This window comes from Hypanus sabinus, chromosome 1 (assembly GCF_030144855.1).
Source record: "Hypanus sabinus isolate sHypSab1 chromosome 1, sHypSab1.hap1, whole genome shotgun sequence".
Taxonomy (NCBI): Eukaryota; Metazoa; Chordata; class Chondrichthyes; order Myliobatiformes; family Dasyatidae; genus Hypanus; species Hypanus sabinus.
The window spans coordinates 158,776,058-158,791,255 of record NC_082706.1 but is presented as its reverse complement, the minus strand read 5'-3'; the positions used below and the strand labels follow the sequence as shown (position 1 = coordinate 158,791,255).

The following is a 15,198-nucleotide window of genomic DNA, read 5'->3' as shown; positions in this document are numbered from 1 at the left end:
GGCAGGTATGATGTTGAAGGCATCACTGAATCATGGCTGAAAGATTATAGTTGGGAGTTTAATGTCCAACAATACACATTGCATCAAAAGATTAGGCAGGAAGGCAAAAGAGGTGGCATTCCTCTGTTGGTAAAAAATGAAATCAAATCATTAGACATAAGGTTGGAAGGTGTTGAGCCATTGTAGATAGAGCTAAGCAACTGCAAGGGAAAAAAGACCCTGATAGCAGTTGTATACAGATCCCCAAAGAGTAGTAACGGTGTGGCCTACAAATTACAATGGGAGATAGAAAATGCATCTCAAAAGGGTAATGTTACAATAATCATGGGGAACTTCAACATGCAGGTAGATTGGGAAAATCATGTTGGTTCTGGATTACAGGAGGGAGAATATCTAACGTGCTAACAAGATAGTTTCCTGGAGCAGCTCATGATTGAGCTCACAAAAGGATCAGCTATTCTGGATTGGGTGTTGAGTGTTGAATCAGAATTGACTAGAGAGCTTAAGGTGAAAGGACATTAATGGGAAAGTGATCATAATATGATCAAATTCACCCTGAAATTTGAGAAGTCAGATATTAAAGTCAGATTTAAATTTAAATTAAATTTAAAGTCAGATATATCAGTATTACAGTGAGGTAAAGGGAATTACAGAGGCTTGAGAGAGGAGTTGGCCAGAATTGATTGGTAAAGGACACTGGCAGAATTGATGGCAGGGCATCAATGGCTGGAATTTCCAGAAGCAATTTGGAAGGCATAGGATAGATACATCCCAAAGAGGAAGAAGATTCTAAAGGCTAAATGGCAGAATTCTCGTGGCTAACAAGAGAATTCAAAACCAACATAAAAGCCAAAGAGAGGGCATATAATAGAGCAAAAATTAGTGGATTTAGAAGATTGAGAAGTTTTTAAAAACCAACAGAAGACAACTAAAAAGTCATTAGGAAGTGATGGCAGATAGAATAGTTTCAAGAAGTGTATGGTCATGCACTTTGGTAGAAGAAGTGAAGGGGTTGACTATTTTAAAAATGGAGAGAAAATACAAAAAACTGAGTTGTGAAGAGACTTATGAGTCCCTGTATGGGATTCCTTAAAGGTGAATTTGCAGGCTGAGCCTGTGGTGAGGAAGGCAAATACAATGTTAGAATTCATTTCAAGTGGACTAGACTACAAAAGTAAGGATGTAATGTTGAGAATTTATAAAGCACTGGTGACCTTCTTAATGTCTGCACAAATTCACTCTTGTTTGAATCTTATATATGTAGCCAAATTAATTTTATATTTCATGAATTGCCTGCTCAGAATCAGCAGGTTCTCCAAATTATTGTTATTAACTGTGCAGGCAATCATTTGCATTTTGTTTTTGATTCAGCAAGTCAGAAGAAATAGTAAAATGACAGTAGATAATTTGGCTTATTATTTGTTTATTATTATTGTCACATGTAAAACTTGTCTTGCATACCTTCGTACATAGCAATTCATTACAACAGTGCATTGAGTCTGGACAAGGTTAAAGAATAATAGAGTGCAGAAGAAAGTTCAGAATAAATGAAATAAATAAGTTCAGTGCTCTACCACATGGATCTTACAGGTTGGGTGCTTTTAATTGTTAAGCTAATTAATTACGATAGCATAATCTTTTAACTCCAGAAATGGGCTACTTGTCCCAGATGTTACAAGGTTTTGTTTGTGTTGCATACAAATAATCTTCCACCAGTCCTAAGTAACTCCATCAGCACGCCTTTCTTTTCTATTCTCCTTTAAATCTTTGTGTGGTTGTTTTTATCTCATTATGGTAGTTAATTTTTGGGTTTAGAAATTTCTCCTAAATTCCCTATTGCTTTGATTTGTAGGGATGGAGAGGATGTGAGCAGGACAATTGGAACCCACTTACGTATCAGGATCTGGAAGGTCTCCCATGTATTGTAATTTTAACTGGTAAAGATCCACTTGGGGAATCATTTCCACGGTAAGTAATTTTTAAAAAGCTGATAACATCATAGTATTTAAAATAGGGTGCACTTCCCTATATTGTGCTCTGGATGAGGTGGTTTAAAACAAGCTGATTTCAATTTCTTTGTTTAGGACTATAAAAGCCATTTTTTATAAATCCTCAAAATGCATATTTTATTGATGTGAATTTGATTTTAACAGCATGGAACTTTAAGTATTTGTTTGGTTATTTGCAGCATTTTTCAATTTTTATATTAAGGTCCATGAAGTACTGTGATCTTAGGCTAATTGACTCCAGCTACCTTACACGAACAACTCTAGAGCAAGAGATAGGCCTTGCTTGTGGCTATGTTTCTAAAAGTGCTGTCAGAGAAACTATGGCGATTTTTCAACGAACAGAAAAAGATCAAGAGAAAGTTTTCATCGATGAGAATGAATCTGATGAATTGCAGATTGATTTAGAGAGACCACAAAGCAACAGCAGTACAGTCACTGGAACCTCAGGTTAGTGATCTTTTCCTGTGTATTCACCAGGTTTGGTCAAATATATGGGATTTTGTTAATATTTTACCTCTTTCAGTTAGTTATATGCTTCCATTAGTCAACCTCTCCTAAAGCTGTTCTGTTCCATAGAAAAGAAAAAGTAGAAATGTTTGTGAAGAAAAAAAGAACTTAGAGTCAAAAGAACCAAAAAAATTGTTAGAAGGGGTTGGAGAGAGTGAAAGACAAATTCAACTCTAGAGATAGTGAGCCAGCAGACTGCTAATCAGCCATGTTCTTTTCTTAATCCTCTTTTGAAATGGTTCCTTCATTTTGGAGCTTCATTCAATCAGCATAGAAAGTTGGAGTCTAAGTAAGAACAGGGGATATAACCAGAGGAACAGAGAATTTAAAGTGGGAGCATTGTAAGGATGGAGAAGGCCACAAAGAAGAAGGTGAATCTTAAAAGAATTTGAATGTCAGAATCAGAATAAGGATTATCACCAGCATGTGATGTGAAATTTGTTAACTTAGCAGCAGCAGTTCAATGCAATACATAATATGGAAGAAAAAAAAAGTAATTAAGTAAATCTTATTCAATATACTTTATATAGTATACATATATTGAATAGATTAAAAATCATGCAAAAAAAAGATATACTATACATTTTTTAAAAAAGTGAGGTAGTGTCTGAGGATTCAACGTCCATTTAGGAATCGGATGGCAGAGGGGAAGAAGCTGTTCCTGAATCACTGAGTGTGTGCCTTCAGGCTTCTGTATCTCCTACCTGATGGTAACAGTGAGAAAAAAGCATGCCCTGTGTGCTGGAGGTCCTTAATAATGACCACTGCCTCTATGAGACATCGCTCCTTGAAGATGTCCTGGGTACTTTGTAGGCTAGTACCCAAGATGGAGCTGACTAAATTTACAATCCTCTGCAGCTACTTTCAGTCCTGTGCAGTAGCACCCCACCCCACCCCCCATACCAGACAGTGATGCAGCCTGTCAGAAAGCTCTCACAGTACATCTATAGAGTTTTTGAGTGTATTTGTTGACATACCATATCTCTTAAAACTCCTAATGAACACTACTTTATAACTGCATCGATATGTTGGGATCAGGTTTGGTCCTCAAAGATCTTGACACCCAGGAACTTGAAACTGCTCACTCTCTCCACTTCTGATCCCTCTAAGAGGATTGGTATGTGTTCATTCATCTTATCCTTCTGGAAGTTCACAATCAGCTCTTTCATCTTACTGACATTGACTGCCAGGTTGTTGCTGTGACACCACTCCTCTAGTTGACAAATCTCACTCCTGTATGCCCTCTAATCATCACCTGAGATTCTGTCAACAATGGTTGTATCATCAGCAAATTTATAGATGGTATTTGAGTATGCCTAGCCACACAGTCATGTGTATATAAAGAGTAGAGCAGTGGGCTAAGCACACACCCCTGAGGTGCGCCAGTGTTGATCGTCAGTGAGGGGGAGATGTTATCACCAATCTGCACAAATTGTGGTCTTCCGGTTAGAAAATCAAGGATACAATTGCGGAGAGAGGTACAGAAGCACAGCTTCTGCAATTTCTCAATCAGGATTGTGGGAATGATGGTATTAAATGTTGAGCTATAGTTGACGAACAGCATCCTGACATAGGTGTTGTCCAGGTTGTCTAAAGCCGTATGGAGAGCCATTGAATTTGCATCTGAAGCAAATGGGAACTTCTGACCCTAGCAGTGAGAGGTTGAAAATGTCCTTGAATACTAGTTGGTTGGCACAGGTTTTCAGAGCCTTACCAGGTACTCCATGGGGACCTTCCACCTTGTGAGGGTTCACTCTCTGAGACAGAGATCACAGGGTCATCAGGTGCAGCAGGGATCTTCACAGCTGTAGTTATATTCTCCTTTTCCAAGTGGCATAAAAGGCGTTGAGTTCATCTGGTAGTGAAGCATCGCTGCCATTCATACGATTGGGTTTCACTTTGTAGGAAGTAATATTTTGCAAGCCCTGCCAGAGTTGTCATGCATGTGATGTCACCTCCAATCTCATTCGAAATTGTCTCTTTGTCCTTGAAATAGCCCTCTGCAAATCATACCTGGTCTTCTGGTACAGGCCTAGGTCGCCAGACTTGACTGCCACAGATCTAACCTTCAACAGATGACGTACTTTGTGGTTCATCTATGGCTTCTGGTTTGAGGGTTATAATTCCCAACACAATTCCTATTCGTGTCCAGTCACATTTATGGCCCACCCACAGTACCAAGAGAGCGTTAACTGAAGACTGAGCAATAGATCATGGTATACCCTGGTCCTAGAGTACCTCACTATAGAAAACATTGACAATATAATGGAGCAAGTTCGTTGGGCTGAATCACCCAATTCTGCTCCAATGTCTTGTGGTTGAATATCCTTTTTTGTCCGGGGTCTTCACGGATATTTTCAATCTGTCCCTGGCCCAGGCAGTTGTCCCCACAAGCTTCGAGATCATGCCAGTGCTGAAGCATTCCACTGCCACGGGCCTGAATGAGTTGCGTCCAGTGGCACTCACCCCCATCATTACAAAGTGCTTTGAGAGACTGGTTCTGTCACATCTGAAATCCTGTCTGCCCACTACCCTGGACCCCCATCAACTATGCCATCTCCACGGCACTTCACTCTGCCCTGACCCACCTGGACAGCCCCAACTCTTACGTCAGAATGCTGTTCATTGACTTTAGTTCAGCATTCAATACTGTGACCCCTTCCAAGCTGATCACCAAATTTTGCCAGCTTGGTATCAGCTCATCCTCTGCAAATGGACCTTCGACTTTCTGACTAACAGACCCCAATCTGTTAAGTTAGACAACCTCTCCTCCACTTTCACCCTGAACACTGGTGTGCCTCAAGGCTGTGTGCTGAGCCCTCTTCTGTACTCCCTTTTCACCTATGACTGTGTTCCTGTACATAGTTTCAACTCCATAATGGAGTTTGCAGACGACACCATGGTGGTTGTCCTGATCAGAGGGGATGACGGGGTGGCCTACAGGGACAAGGTCCAGCAGCTGGCCGTGTGGTTTGCTAACGACAATCTGGCCTTTAACATCCAGAAGACCAAGGAGATCATTGTGGACTTCAGGCATGCTAGGAGTCACACTCACATCCCCATCTACATTAACGAAGCTGTAGTGGAGCGTGTATCAAGCTTCAAATTCCTTGGTGTCTACATTTCCGAGGATCTCACCTGGCCCCTGAACTCCTCCATCCTGATCAAAAAGGCGCATCAGCGTTTTTATTTCCTGTGGAGCATCAAGAAAGCTCACCTCTGTCCCAGGATACTGACGGACTTTTACCGCTGAACCATTGAGAGCATACTCACCAACTGCATCTCAGTGTGGTATGGCAATTGTCCCATATCAGACCGTAAAGCACTCTAGCATGTGGTGAAAACTGCCCAGCGGATTATCGGCACCCAATTGCCCACCATTGAGAAATCTACCATAAACGCTGCCTGGGCAGGACAAAAAGCATTATCAAGGATGCATCTCACCCTAACCATAGACATTTTACTCTCCTCCCATCCAGTAGGCACTACAGGAGCCTCCGCTCCCGCACCAGCAGGCACAGGGAGAGCTTAAACACACAATACTCTGCAGATGCTGGGGTCAAAGCAACACGCATAACACGCTAGAGGAGCTCAGTAGGTTAGGCAGCATCCGTGGAAATGAACAGTCAATGTTTTGGGCTGAGACCCTTCGTCAGGACTGAAGAGGGAGGGGGCAGGGGCCCTATAAAGAAAGTGGGGGGAGGGTGAGAAGGAGAAGGCTGATAGGTGCCAGGTGAAAAATCAGTAAGGGGAAAGATCAAGGAGTGTGGGGGTGGGGGAGAGGCAGGAAAGGTGAAGAAGGAATGTAAGGGGAAAGTACTATGGGTAGAAGATGGAACCATGAGGGAGGTGATAGGCAGCTGGAGGAGGAGGCAGAGGCAAAGTGGGATGGGGGAAGGGAGTGGCAGCTTGTTCCCTGAGGCTGTGACCCTGCTGAACCTCACATCACAGCGCTAAGCAATATTGCACCCATATTGTACTGTCTCTGTACTCTCATATTTGTATGCTGTAGCACTTACTTTTTATTCGCAGTTATTTTGTAAATAGCACTACTCTTTGCATTTCTGGTGAAATACTAACTGCATTTCATTGGGCTTTGTATCTGTACTCAGCACAATGACAATAAAGTTGAATCTGATCTAAACGATTTACGATAATGATATAGATAATGTCGAAAATAACACTGACAACTCTTCTACGAAGACAGGCAGAATTTTAAGCAGTGTAGGTAGAATTGGAAAGTCATAGAAATATTCACAGGTTAAATAATGTGCAAATGGAATGGTGCAGGCAGATGGAATAAACAATCTGCAATATTAGAAGTAGAAAATAACTTTTAAATGATGAAAAGCTAGAACCAGTAGAAGTCAAGGGAAACTTTGTATCCATGTACATCGTTGAAAATCACGACTGTGTAGAAGGTAATCATGAAGCTAATGTATGATTAGTATTCCCTTTATAACTGCTACTGCCTTGTATAATCTACACAGGGCTCTGCAAAGCCTTGTTTAAATCACTAGAATATAGCAAGCAATGCTGGACATAATTTTTCGGACAGAGGGCAGGAATTATATTTGTTTTAAGGCAACACGGCTATGATTTTAGCTGAATGACACCTGGACTCAAGTGAAATTATGAGATGAAATTGTACATACTAGGAAAATAGAGGGATAAAGAGTTCTTTTTTAAACAAAGTTTCCCTTTATCCAGTCACAGATCATTTCCACAGATTGTAGAGTTGATGCCTGGGAAACACAGACTTAAGTTAGAACCATGCCTTTTAGAATGAAATTAAGAAACGTTTCTTGATGTGAAGTTTGTTAAAACTTTTGAATGCTCATCTTCATTCAAACATCAATTGAAACTAGGTCAATTATTGTTTTAAAATCTGAATTTAATACATTTTTATTCACCAAAAATACGGAGGGGCAAGGAGAAAAGAAGTTTAGTCATACCATTAAATGGTGGAACAAATGTGAGTGGCTGATTCGCTTGGCCTCCCATACTTAGCCCCAGTTCACCCAGAATACTGCTCACCATTCCCTGCCCTCTACATGCCTGATTGGTAATTCAACATGAGTGCAATTCTCTGAAGTAAACAATTTAAACTCTTATCTTCATATTCAAATTCCTTCATGAATTTCTGTAACCTTACTACAGTTACCATTCCCCTGAATGTCACTGTGGCTTCAGATATACCATCAAAATGCTCTGGAATGCTTCCTTGAGGATCCTACTCAAAACACACACTATTCTTAGGACATTCTTCTTGAATTCTTTAATTTAGTTGACTTTTACACTATCTAAGCATAGGATGTTTTAAGATGCAATTAAAATTCAAAAATATGACAGAAAAAGTACAAGTTTTGAAAATATATCTAAAAATATCACCTACCCCCAAAGAGCACTAAATATCCTTTCATACTTTAAAAGCACAAGTTTCACTATGTAGTGTTGATAATTAACAATAAATTTAACTTTTTTTCCGAACAGGTTCCTTAGCAGAGAATGGAGTGAGCTATTTCATTGCTCCTGACTCATCACAGAGGCCTGCTTCATCTCTTAGCTTTCAACACATTGTGAACAGTTCAATTGATGAGGGCACATCCACATACACCTCGCACATCTCAACTAGTGTATGCAGTGAGGGCTGCAAACAGGAAAGTGATGTAGAAGGGAAGGAAACTGCAAGCAGCACAGTTTCAAAATCATCCTCGTTATCTGGAAATTCTCGCCAATCTATTCTGGACAAGAAGGACCCAAGGACTCCACACCTCATTTTTCCAAGGACTGTAATTTTGTCAAAGCCAGTTTATCATCTCCTTGGCTCAGCACGAAATGAACACCTGTGCTCTGCCTCTCTGTTGCCTCATGCTGATATGACTTGGACTAGCCCCCTGAGATCGCTGTTTCACAAGGACTTGAGCAGTGAAGAACAGTCACTTTACTATCGACAGTGGACAATTCCCAGGCAACATCACGCGGACTATAGCAATAAAAGTGAGGGAAGTTCTGGAAACTTCCACCGTCGTCGATTGTTATTGACCGGACCTCCACAGGTGATGAATTAATATTTCAGTTGATCATGTTGGGACAAATGTATATGCCAGAGTTAAAACAAAATAGTGGGATGGTTTGTGTTGATGTTCAATAACTCCAGAGTTAACTTGAATCAGACAGATATCTCAATGGAGAAGGCATGTCGTTACATTACTACTGTTTGTCCTGGCCATAATTACAATTTTAATTATAGGATCTCAATTGAAGAATAGCATATTTAAGGTAGCCTAAATAGTGTTGTGACAGATGTGACATATCATGCCCCAGGAATATAGGTATTTTCTCAGATAATTTTCCATACAAATGTCATACAGGATAAAAGAAAATCAAGATTTTGTTAACATAGGTATCCAAAACTCCAAGGTAATCTTTTAAGAACTCCAAGCAAAGTATTTATTTTAATGGGATTCTTAAGGGAATTACATTCTGACAGAATAGCAGCAACGACAATAAATTGCCATGATAAAGTGCTTTGAAAAACAGGAAGCACTAAAACACATTGAGGACTTCAGCAATAAAAATAATAACTGAATCACAAAAAAAGATTTCCAGGCAGCCGATCAAATGATTTTTTTTTGAGCAAGTGTTTTTGCAAAGCATTTTCATGGACAGCAGCTAATAATCTAGAGGAGTATTGGAAGGGCATTCAAAATATAGGTAGCTAACAGCAAGGCAGCTTGTAGAGGATCTATATGCAAAGGCTGCCAGTTTTGGATGAGTACAAAGATCTCAAAGGTGCAGTGACAACACTTAAAGACCATTTGGACAGTTTCACAGATACTAACTCTAGGACTTGAAAGGCTCTCAGGAATGGAGAGCGTAACAGAGCTAGGAAAGTGCAAGGTCATTGAATATTTTAGAAACAAAACTTCTTTTTCATTGAGTTCTTGCCATATTTTGTGGCAATGAAGATCAGCAAATGTTGGTGAAGAATAAAGTGAGCTTTTGTATAAGTCTGTTAATGGAGTTTTAGATGAACACATGTAAACTGGAAGGAGATGTTGTCAATGAAAACCAATTGTCACCATGAAGCATCGGCAGAATTTCAACAGCTGATACATTTGGGGTGGAGTCATGCACTGACATGGAGCTGCTAGAGGCAATTTCAGTAATAAAGCTGGTATTTTGTTCCATATCTCCATGTTGGCAAATGTTGTTTAGCTTTAATTAATTGTTAGGTAAATGTATGCAATGACAAAAAAAAAGAATTTGTGGAAGGACTTGAAGTCAATTATCTTTTGTTCTTCCTAGCATTTAGATAAAATTTTTGCTCATTCGTTGTGGAATATCAGAGAACTGGAATGGTATAGTAGGAAGTTAGTGGTGAGATGGAACTGAATAAAGTCAACTGTACTTGTTTAAAGTGATGATATTGGAGAGGGGCAAGTTCTATGAAGTGGTTCATAACTTTATTGTCAGAGGGCTAGGTTGGTGATCCAAATAGCTTGATGGGAAAGTTATTTTAACTAGTCATATTTCTGGCCTTGTGGAAGGACAAGTGAAGGAATTTGTTAACGATCGAGTTTCTGTTCAGATTGATTTCCCTGCTACCAATGCACTGAATTACACGTTAGAGTTTCATGTATTTGACAGCATAATTTGCAATTAATTTTAGACTTTATCAATCCATATTCAATATCAGTGTGGGCCGGTATCCTGAAGGCATAAAAAATAATAATTGTTTAATCAATTAATTAAACTTCAGTTACTTAAAAACATTGATGCTTCTCTCATCACCCTCACCACTACGCTTGCACTGTCTTAAATTTTTTTTGTACTTCTGTCACTGAACTCTATGACTATAAAAGTTTGTAATCTATAAATGAATCTATATCATGTCATTGAGAAGTCCCGACTTTTAGGATTTCTCAGAATCTCCAGTAAATTGATGGTGAACTCCTCCATGGTCCAGCATTTGGTGGAAAGTTCCTGTGAGGTTTTGTTGTGCACTTAATCTTTGTTTCTGTGCAGAAAACTGCTTTCATTCGGAGAGAAGGATATAAATTGCATTTCTGTCCACTAGAGATGGTAAACAAGTTGGTTTTTTGGTTTCTAGCAACATCCTTTCAAGCTGCACCTACTCCTTTCTTGTACTTAGAAAATGAATATTGTGCAGTGGGGATAAGAACTATTGATGGAGCATTAGTAGTTGAAATTTCTGAAGTACTACTGGGAGCTGAAGTAACAGGTCTATAAGAATATGATCATTTAGCATTTGACCTGACTTAAGCCAACTACTATTTCATTTCTTCTCTATCAGAAAGACTGCTTATTTCTACTGCTATGATCTCAATCACCTACCACTGAAGCCTTCATACATTCTACCACATTAACATGGACCTTCCCAGCAATTTATTTATTATACAAAGTCATTCTCAACCATCTTCACTGAACTGTTAGTAATTCCCCAGCATCAAGAAAGTTATTTTCCAGCAGTGACCTTATTCCTCTTATAATATAACATTTCCCAACTATTTTCCCTCATTTGCCTGTAAACTCTTGTTTACAGGCAAATCTGTCCCATTTGCAAAACATGAATGATCTTGTCTTCAGTAATTTATTCTTCATGCCCTGGAATTTCCTCACTAATTACATCAGTCATGCATTCCTCTCTTACGATAGTCATTGATAAGTTTTGGGTATCTTGCAATTCAAAACTCACACAGAGAATATGGCATAATCGTACAAAAAATATTTCAAGGAAAGAGAACTTTAAGATTAGAGACCTGAAATACTGTATTTGCATTGGTGCATTAGAGGACATAGAACTAAGCAATTTAATAAAAGATTCCAATTCTCATGCTTCCCCTGTGGCATAGAGGAGGCCAATCAGCCCAGAGCAGTCCTTTGATCCCATTCCCATTCTTATATCCTTGTTTCATATCCCCTCACCCTCCAATTCACCTACACTAGAGGCAAGTTACTGTGGAGACAATTTAGCTGAAATCATGAATTCAAGTTCAATCATGGCTGCTGGGAAATTTAAATTTGGAATAAATGAGAAAACTGGAAGCAGATAACTTTAAGGGAAAGAAACCTGCCAGTACTTAACCAATCTGGCTTTATGTGACTCTGGACCCTGCAGACTGTATAGGTAGAGCTAATAGGACTTGATGTTCCAATCCCTATGATAAGTCTGTACTCTTGATGTTGGCAGTGGGCTTGGAGTGGTGACAAGGAGGGTAGATACCTCATCGGGGTCATCATGTTGGCACCCTCCTTCTTTGACGTTACGTTGATATGCCCACAACCCTTCCAGAGGTCTCAACGGTGCTACTTGGCATCCCAGATACACCCCCCTCAGTTCCATACCCTCCTGTCTTCATTTTGCAGACCAGTTGTCTTTCATTTTAATCCAGATCCAATTACTGTTTTCTTCTGCTGCATTTGACAAGGACTTGATTGCTTGTTGGAGTGAATAATGCCTCACCCCCATCTTCTTCAGTAGACTGGTTGTAGATGTAGCCCTGAATCCCCTGCATCCCACTTCTACAGGGAAAATCTTGGTCTTCCAGCCATTCTAGAACATAGAACAGTACAGCACAGTACAGGCGCTTCTGCTCACAATGTTGTGCCAACCCTCAAACCCTGCCTCCCATATAACCCCTCCACCTTAAATTCCTCCATATAGCTGTCTAGTCGTCTCTTAAATTTCACTAGTGTATCTGCCTCCACCACTGACTCAGGCTGTGCATTCCATGCACCAACCACTCTGAGTAATCTAATATCCCCCTTGAACTTCCCACCCCTTACCTTAAAGCCATGTCCTCTTGTAATGAGCAGTGGTGCCCTGGGGAAGAGGCACTGGCTATCCACTCTATCTATTCCTCTAAATACGTTGTATACCTCTATCAAGTTTCCTCTCATCCTCCTTCTGTCCAAAGAGTAAAGCCCTAGCATACTCTCTAAACCAGGCAGCATCCTGGTAAATCTCCTCTCCAATGCTTCTACATCCTTCCTATAGTGATGCCACCAGAACTGGACTAAGTACTCCAAGTGTGGCCTAACCAGAGTTTTATAGAGCTGCGTCATTACATTGCAACTGTTAAACTCTATCCCTCGACTTATGAAAGTTAACACTCCATAAGCTTTCTTAACTACCCTATCTACCTGTGAGGCAACTTTCAGGGATCTGTGGACATGTACCCCCAGAACCCTCTGCTCCTCCACACTCCCAAGTATCCTGCCATTTACTTTATACTCTGCCTTGGAGCTTGTCCTTTCAAAGTGTACCACCTCACACTTCTCTGGGTTGAACTCCATCTGCCACTTCTCAGCCCACTTCTGCACCCTATCAATGTCTCTCTGCAATCTTCGACAATCCTCTACACTATCCACAACACCACCAACCTTTGTGTCGTTTGCAAAGTTGCCAACCCACCCTTCTACCCCCACATTTGTTTTTAGCTTCAGTTGCCAGTTCAGAGTACTTGGTCTTTTTCCTCTCATAAGCTTCTTCAACACCATCTTTCCATGGTACTGTGAATTCCACAACATATGCCAGCTTGGCTGTTGTGGACCACAGGACCATGTCTGGCCAGAGTGTTGTAGCTGCAATGTCTGGGGGAAGCAAAAGCTTTTTTTCCAAGTCCACGTCCATTTTCTAGTCCCGAGTGACCTGCAGTATGTTTACCTCTTCTGGAGGTTGGCCTGCTGGTACAAATCGTGTGATGTGAACATTTCTTGTCGATGTTTGTGGGGGAGCATTTGTGGTGATTTACCTCTGTTCCAAGATTGATGTCAGCTGTCTGAGAACTTGGTTATGCTGCTGAGTATACCACCCCGGCTGAGGCTCATGGTGCATCCTGTTAAAATGGGCCTTAGTGATCCAGTTGCTTGACAAAGAGCAAGTGGGGTCTTCTGCCACCACTGGTTCAGGTTCTGGGGTGTGGGTAGGAGGTCATAAGTGGCTCTGATGACAAAACTTAGCCGAGATCCCTCCATCTCCCATTGAGGAGCCTTTGGGATGAGCCTGAGCCGAGGTCTCCCAAATCGGACTTGGCCAACCACATCCCTGAAGCGAAGAGCAGACTTAGCACTCTGAACGGCTTCAGATGGGGTCCACTTCCTCCCCGTTGCCACACGGGGCCGCTGTTCAAATAACAGTATCTTCCGATAGTACCTTTGAATTCTTCCACAAGGCTTGCAATTGGTAATTCTAATTTGCCGTTGCCGTACAGTCCAACAGGACTTAAGCATTGTGGAAGTCCAAGCCACTGTTTCACATGTGCGCTGATCACTCTTTTGAGCGTTTCCACCTTGTTGATGGAGATTTCATACACTGTTAAAGGCCACATGAGTCTTGGGAGTACGCTGAACTGGAAGTATCACAGCTTGAGTTTTCCTGGCAGCCAGGTCTTGTTGGTGCGAGCTATGTATGTGATGGTATCCTTTTTGAGTTGTTTAAACTGCTCGGTGCCCTTTAGCTTACCAAAGCAGGAGCCATTTATTTGGACAGTGTACCTTGAATTTCTTTACTGTTCTAAATGGGCTTCTAATCACCTTAATTAATTCAGGTTTCTGCAGCTAAAAGTACAGTAAAAATCATTCTATCAGCTTAAAACAGAATAATGGGGTGAGCGTCTGGTGAAAGAATCCTATTTTTGTTGTCATAGAGGGACAAGAATGAGTAGATTTTCTTCTGGTAACTGTGACTTGCCCTAAAAATAGTGGAAAAGGATATTTCCGGGTATTTGAATGAATCACAAAGATGTAAACACTACTTACTGAACTGCTGTCCTCTGCTGTTTATAAAGGGAACATAATTATTATACTAACCTAACAGCATTCTTAGTTACTTCATTTACAGACTGTTTGACTTTGTATCATTTCCACATAATCTGTGTGGTAGTAACTGCCCCAGTTTAACATTTATAAATTTGTCTATGAATAGAAATATGCATTTTAAATTCAAAATTCACGTTTGAAATATTGCCTATCTTTAGCTTTATTTTGCCAGCTTTCAGAGTAATTTTAGTAAGTATTAATACATTTTGCAATAGGTTAATATTTGGATTTTTCCCTCAACATGATATAGTAAGATTTAACCAGGTTTTTACATTACAGGTTGGAAAGACTGGTGCATACTTGCAGTTCCTTAGAATTCTTTCCCGCATGCTAATAAGATTATTAGAGGTTGATGTATACAATGAAGAAGAGATTAATGAAGGTAAATATATTTTGGTAACTATATGGTTAATAAAGTTAACTTTAGTTTTTGCATGATCTGTAGTTTACATATTATTGTCCATACTTCAGAACTAATAAGTTCTTGACATTGACAATGCCTCAAATTCTCTAAAGCAGCGATAAGAAACAATAATGAAAAATTTGTTGTTACTTATTATTGTGACTTCAGTGCTAGAGCAGATGTATTATATAAGAATGCTGCACATAATGGCTCCCCCTCAAACTGATGAGACTTGATTCGTTAAGGAACTGAACCAGAAAGACCATGGCATAGGCAATTGCTGTGCACCAACTCAGCAAGATGGAAGGACACCAAAACTAGGAAATTGGTGCTCCTTGAGATCAAATTAAAGTTTACTGTTAGCTGTGTTTGTTCATTCTACTTCTTTATTAAATGTACAATTAAGTGATACAAGGAAGTTCAAAATTTTCA

At 40.1% G+C, this 15,198-nt stretch overlaps 1 protein-coding gene across 10 annotated transcripts in view; it reads left to right on the top strand.

Moving 5' to 3' along the window:
- The window catches only part of greb1l (GREB1 like retinoic acid receptor coactivator), a 250,753-nt gene that overhangs the window by 206,956 nt on the left and 28,599 nt on the right, over positions 1-15,198 (top strand). For all 10 annotated transcript variants that reach the window (XM_059979802.1, XM_059979787.1, XM_059979736.1 and 7 more), the window contains 4 exons: positions 1,853-1,968; positions 2,212-2,456; positions 8,010-8,575; positions 14,643-14,745. In XM_059979802.1, the coding sequence (XP_059835785.1) occupies positions 1,853-1,968; positions 2,212-2,456; positions 8,010-8,575; positions 14,643-14,745 (1,030 nt within the window). The remainder of the gene's footprint in view (positions 1-1,852; positions 1,969-2,211; positions 2,457-8,009; positions 8,576-14,642; positions 14,746-15,198) is intronic.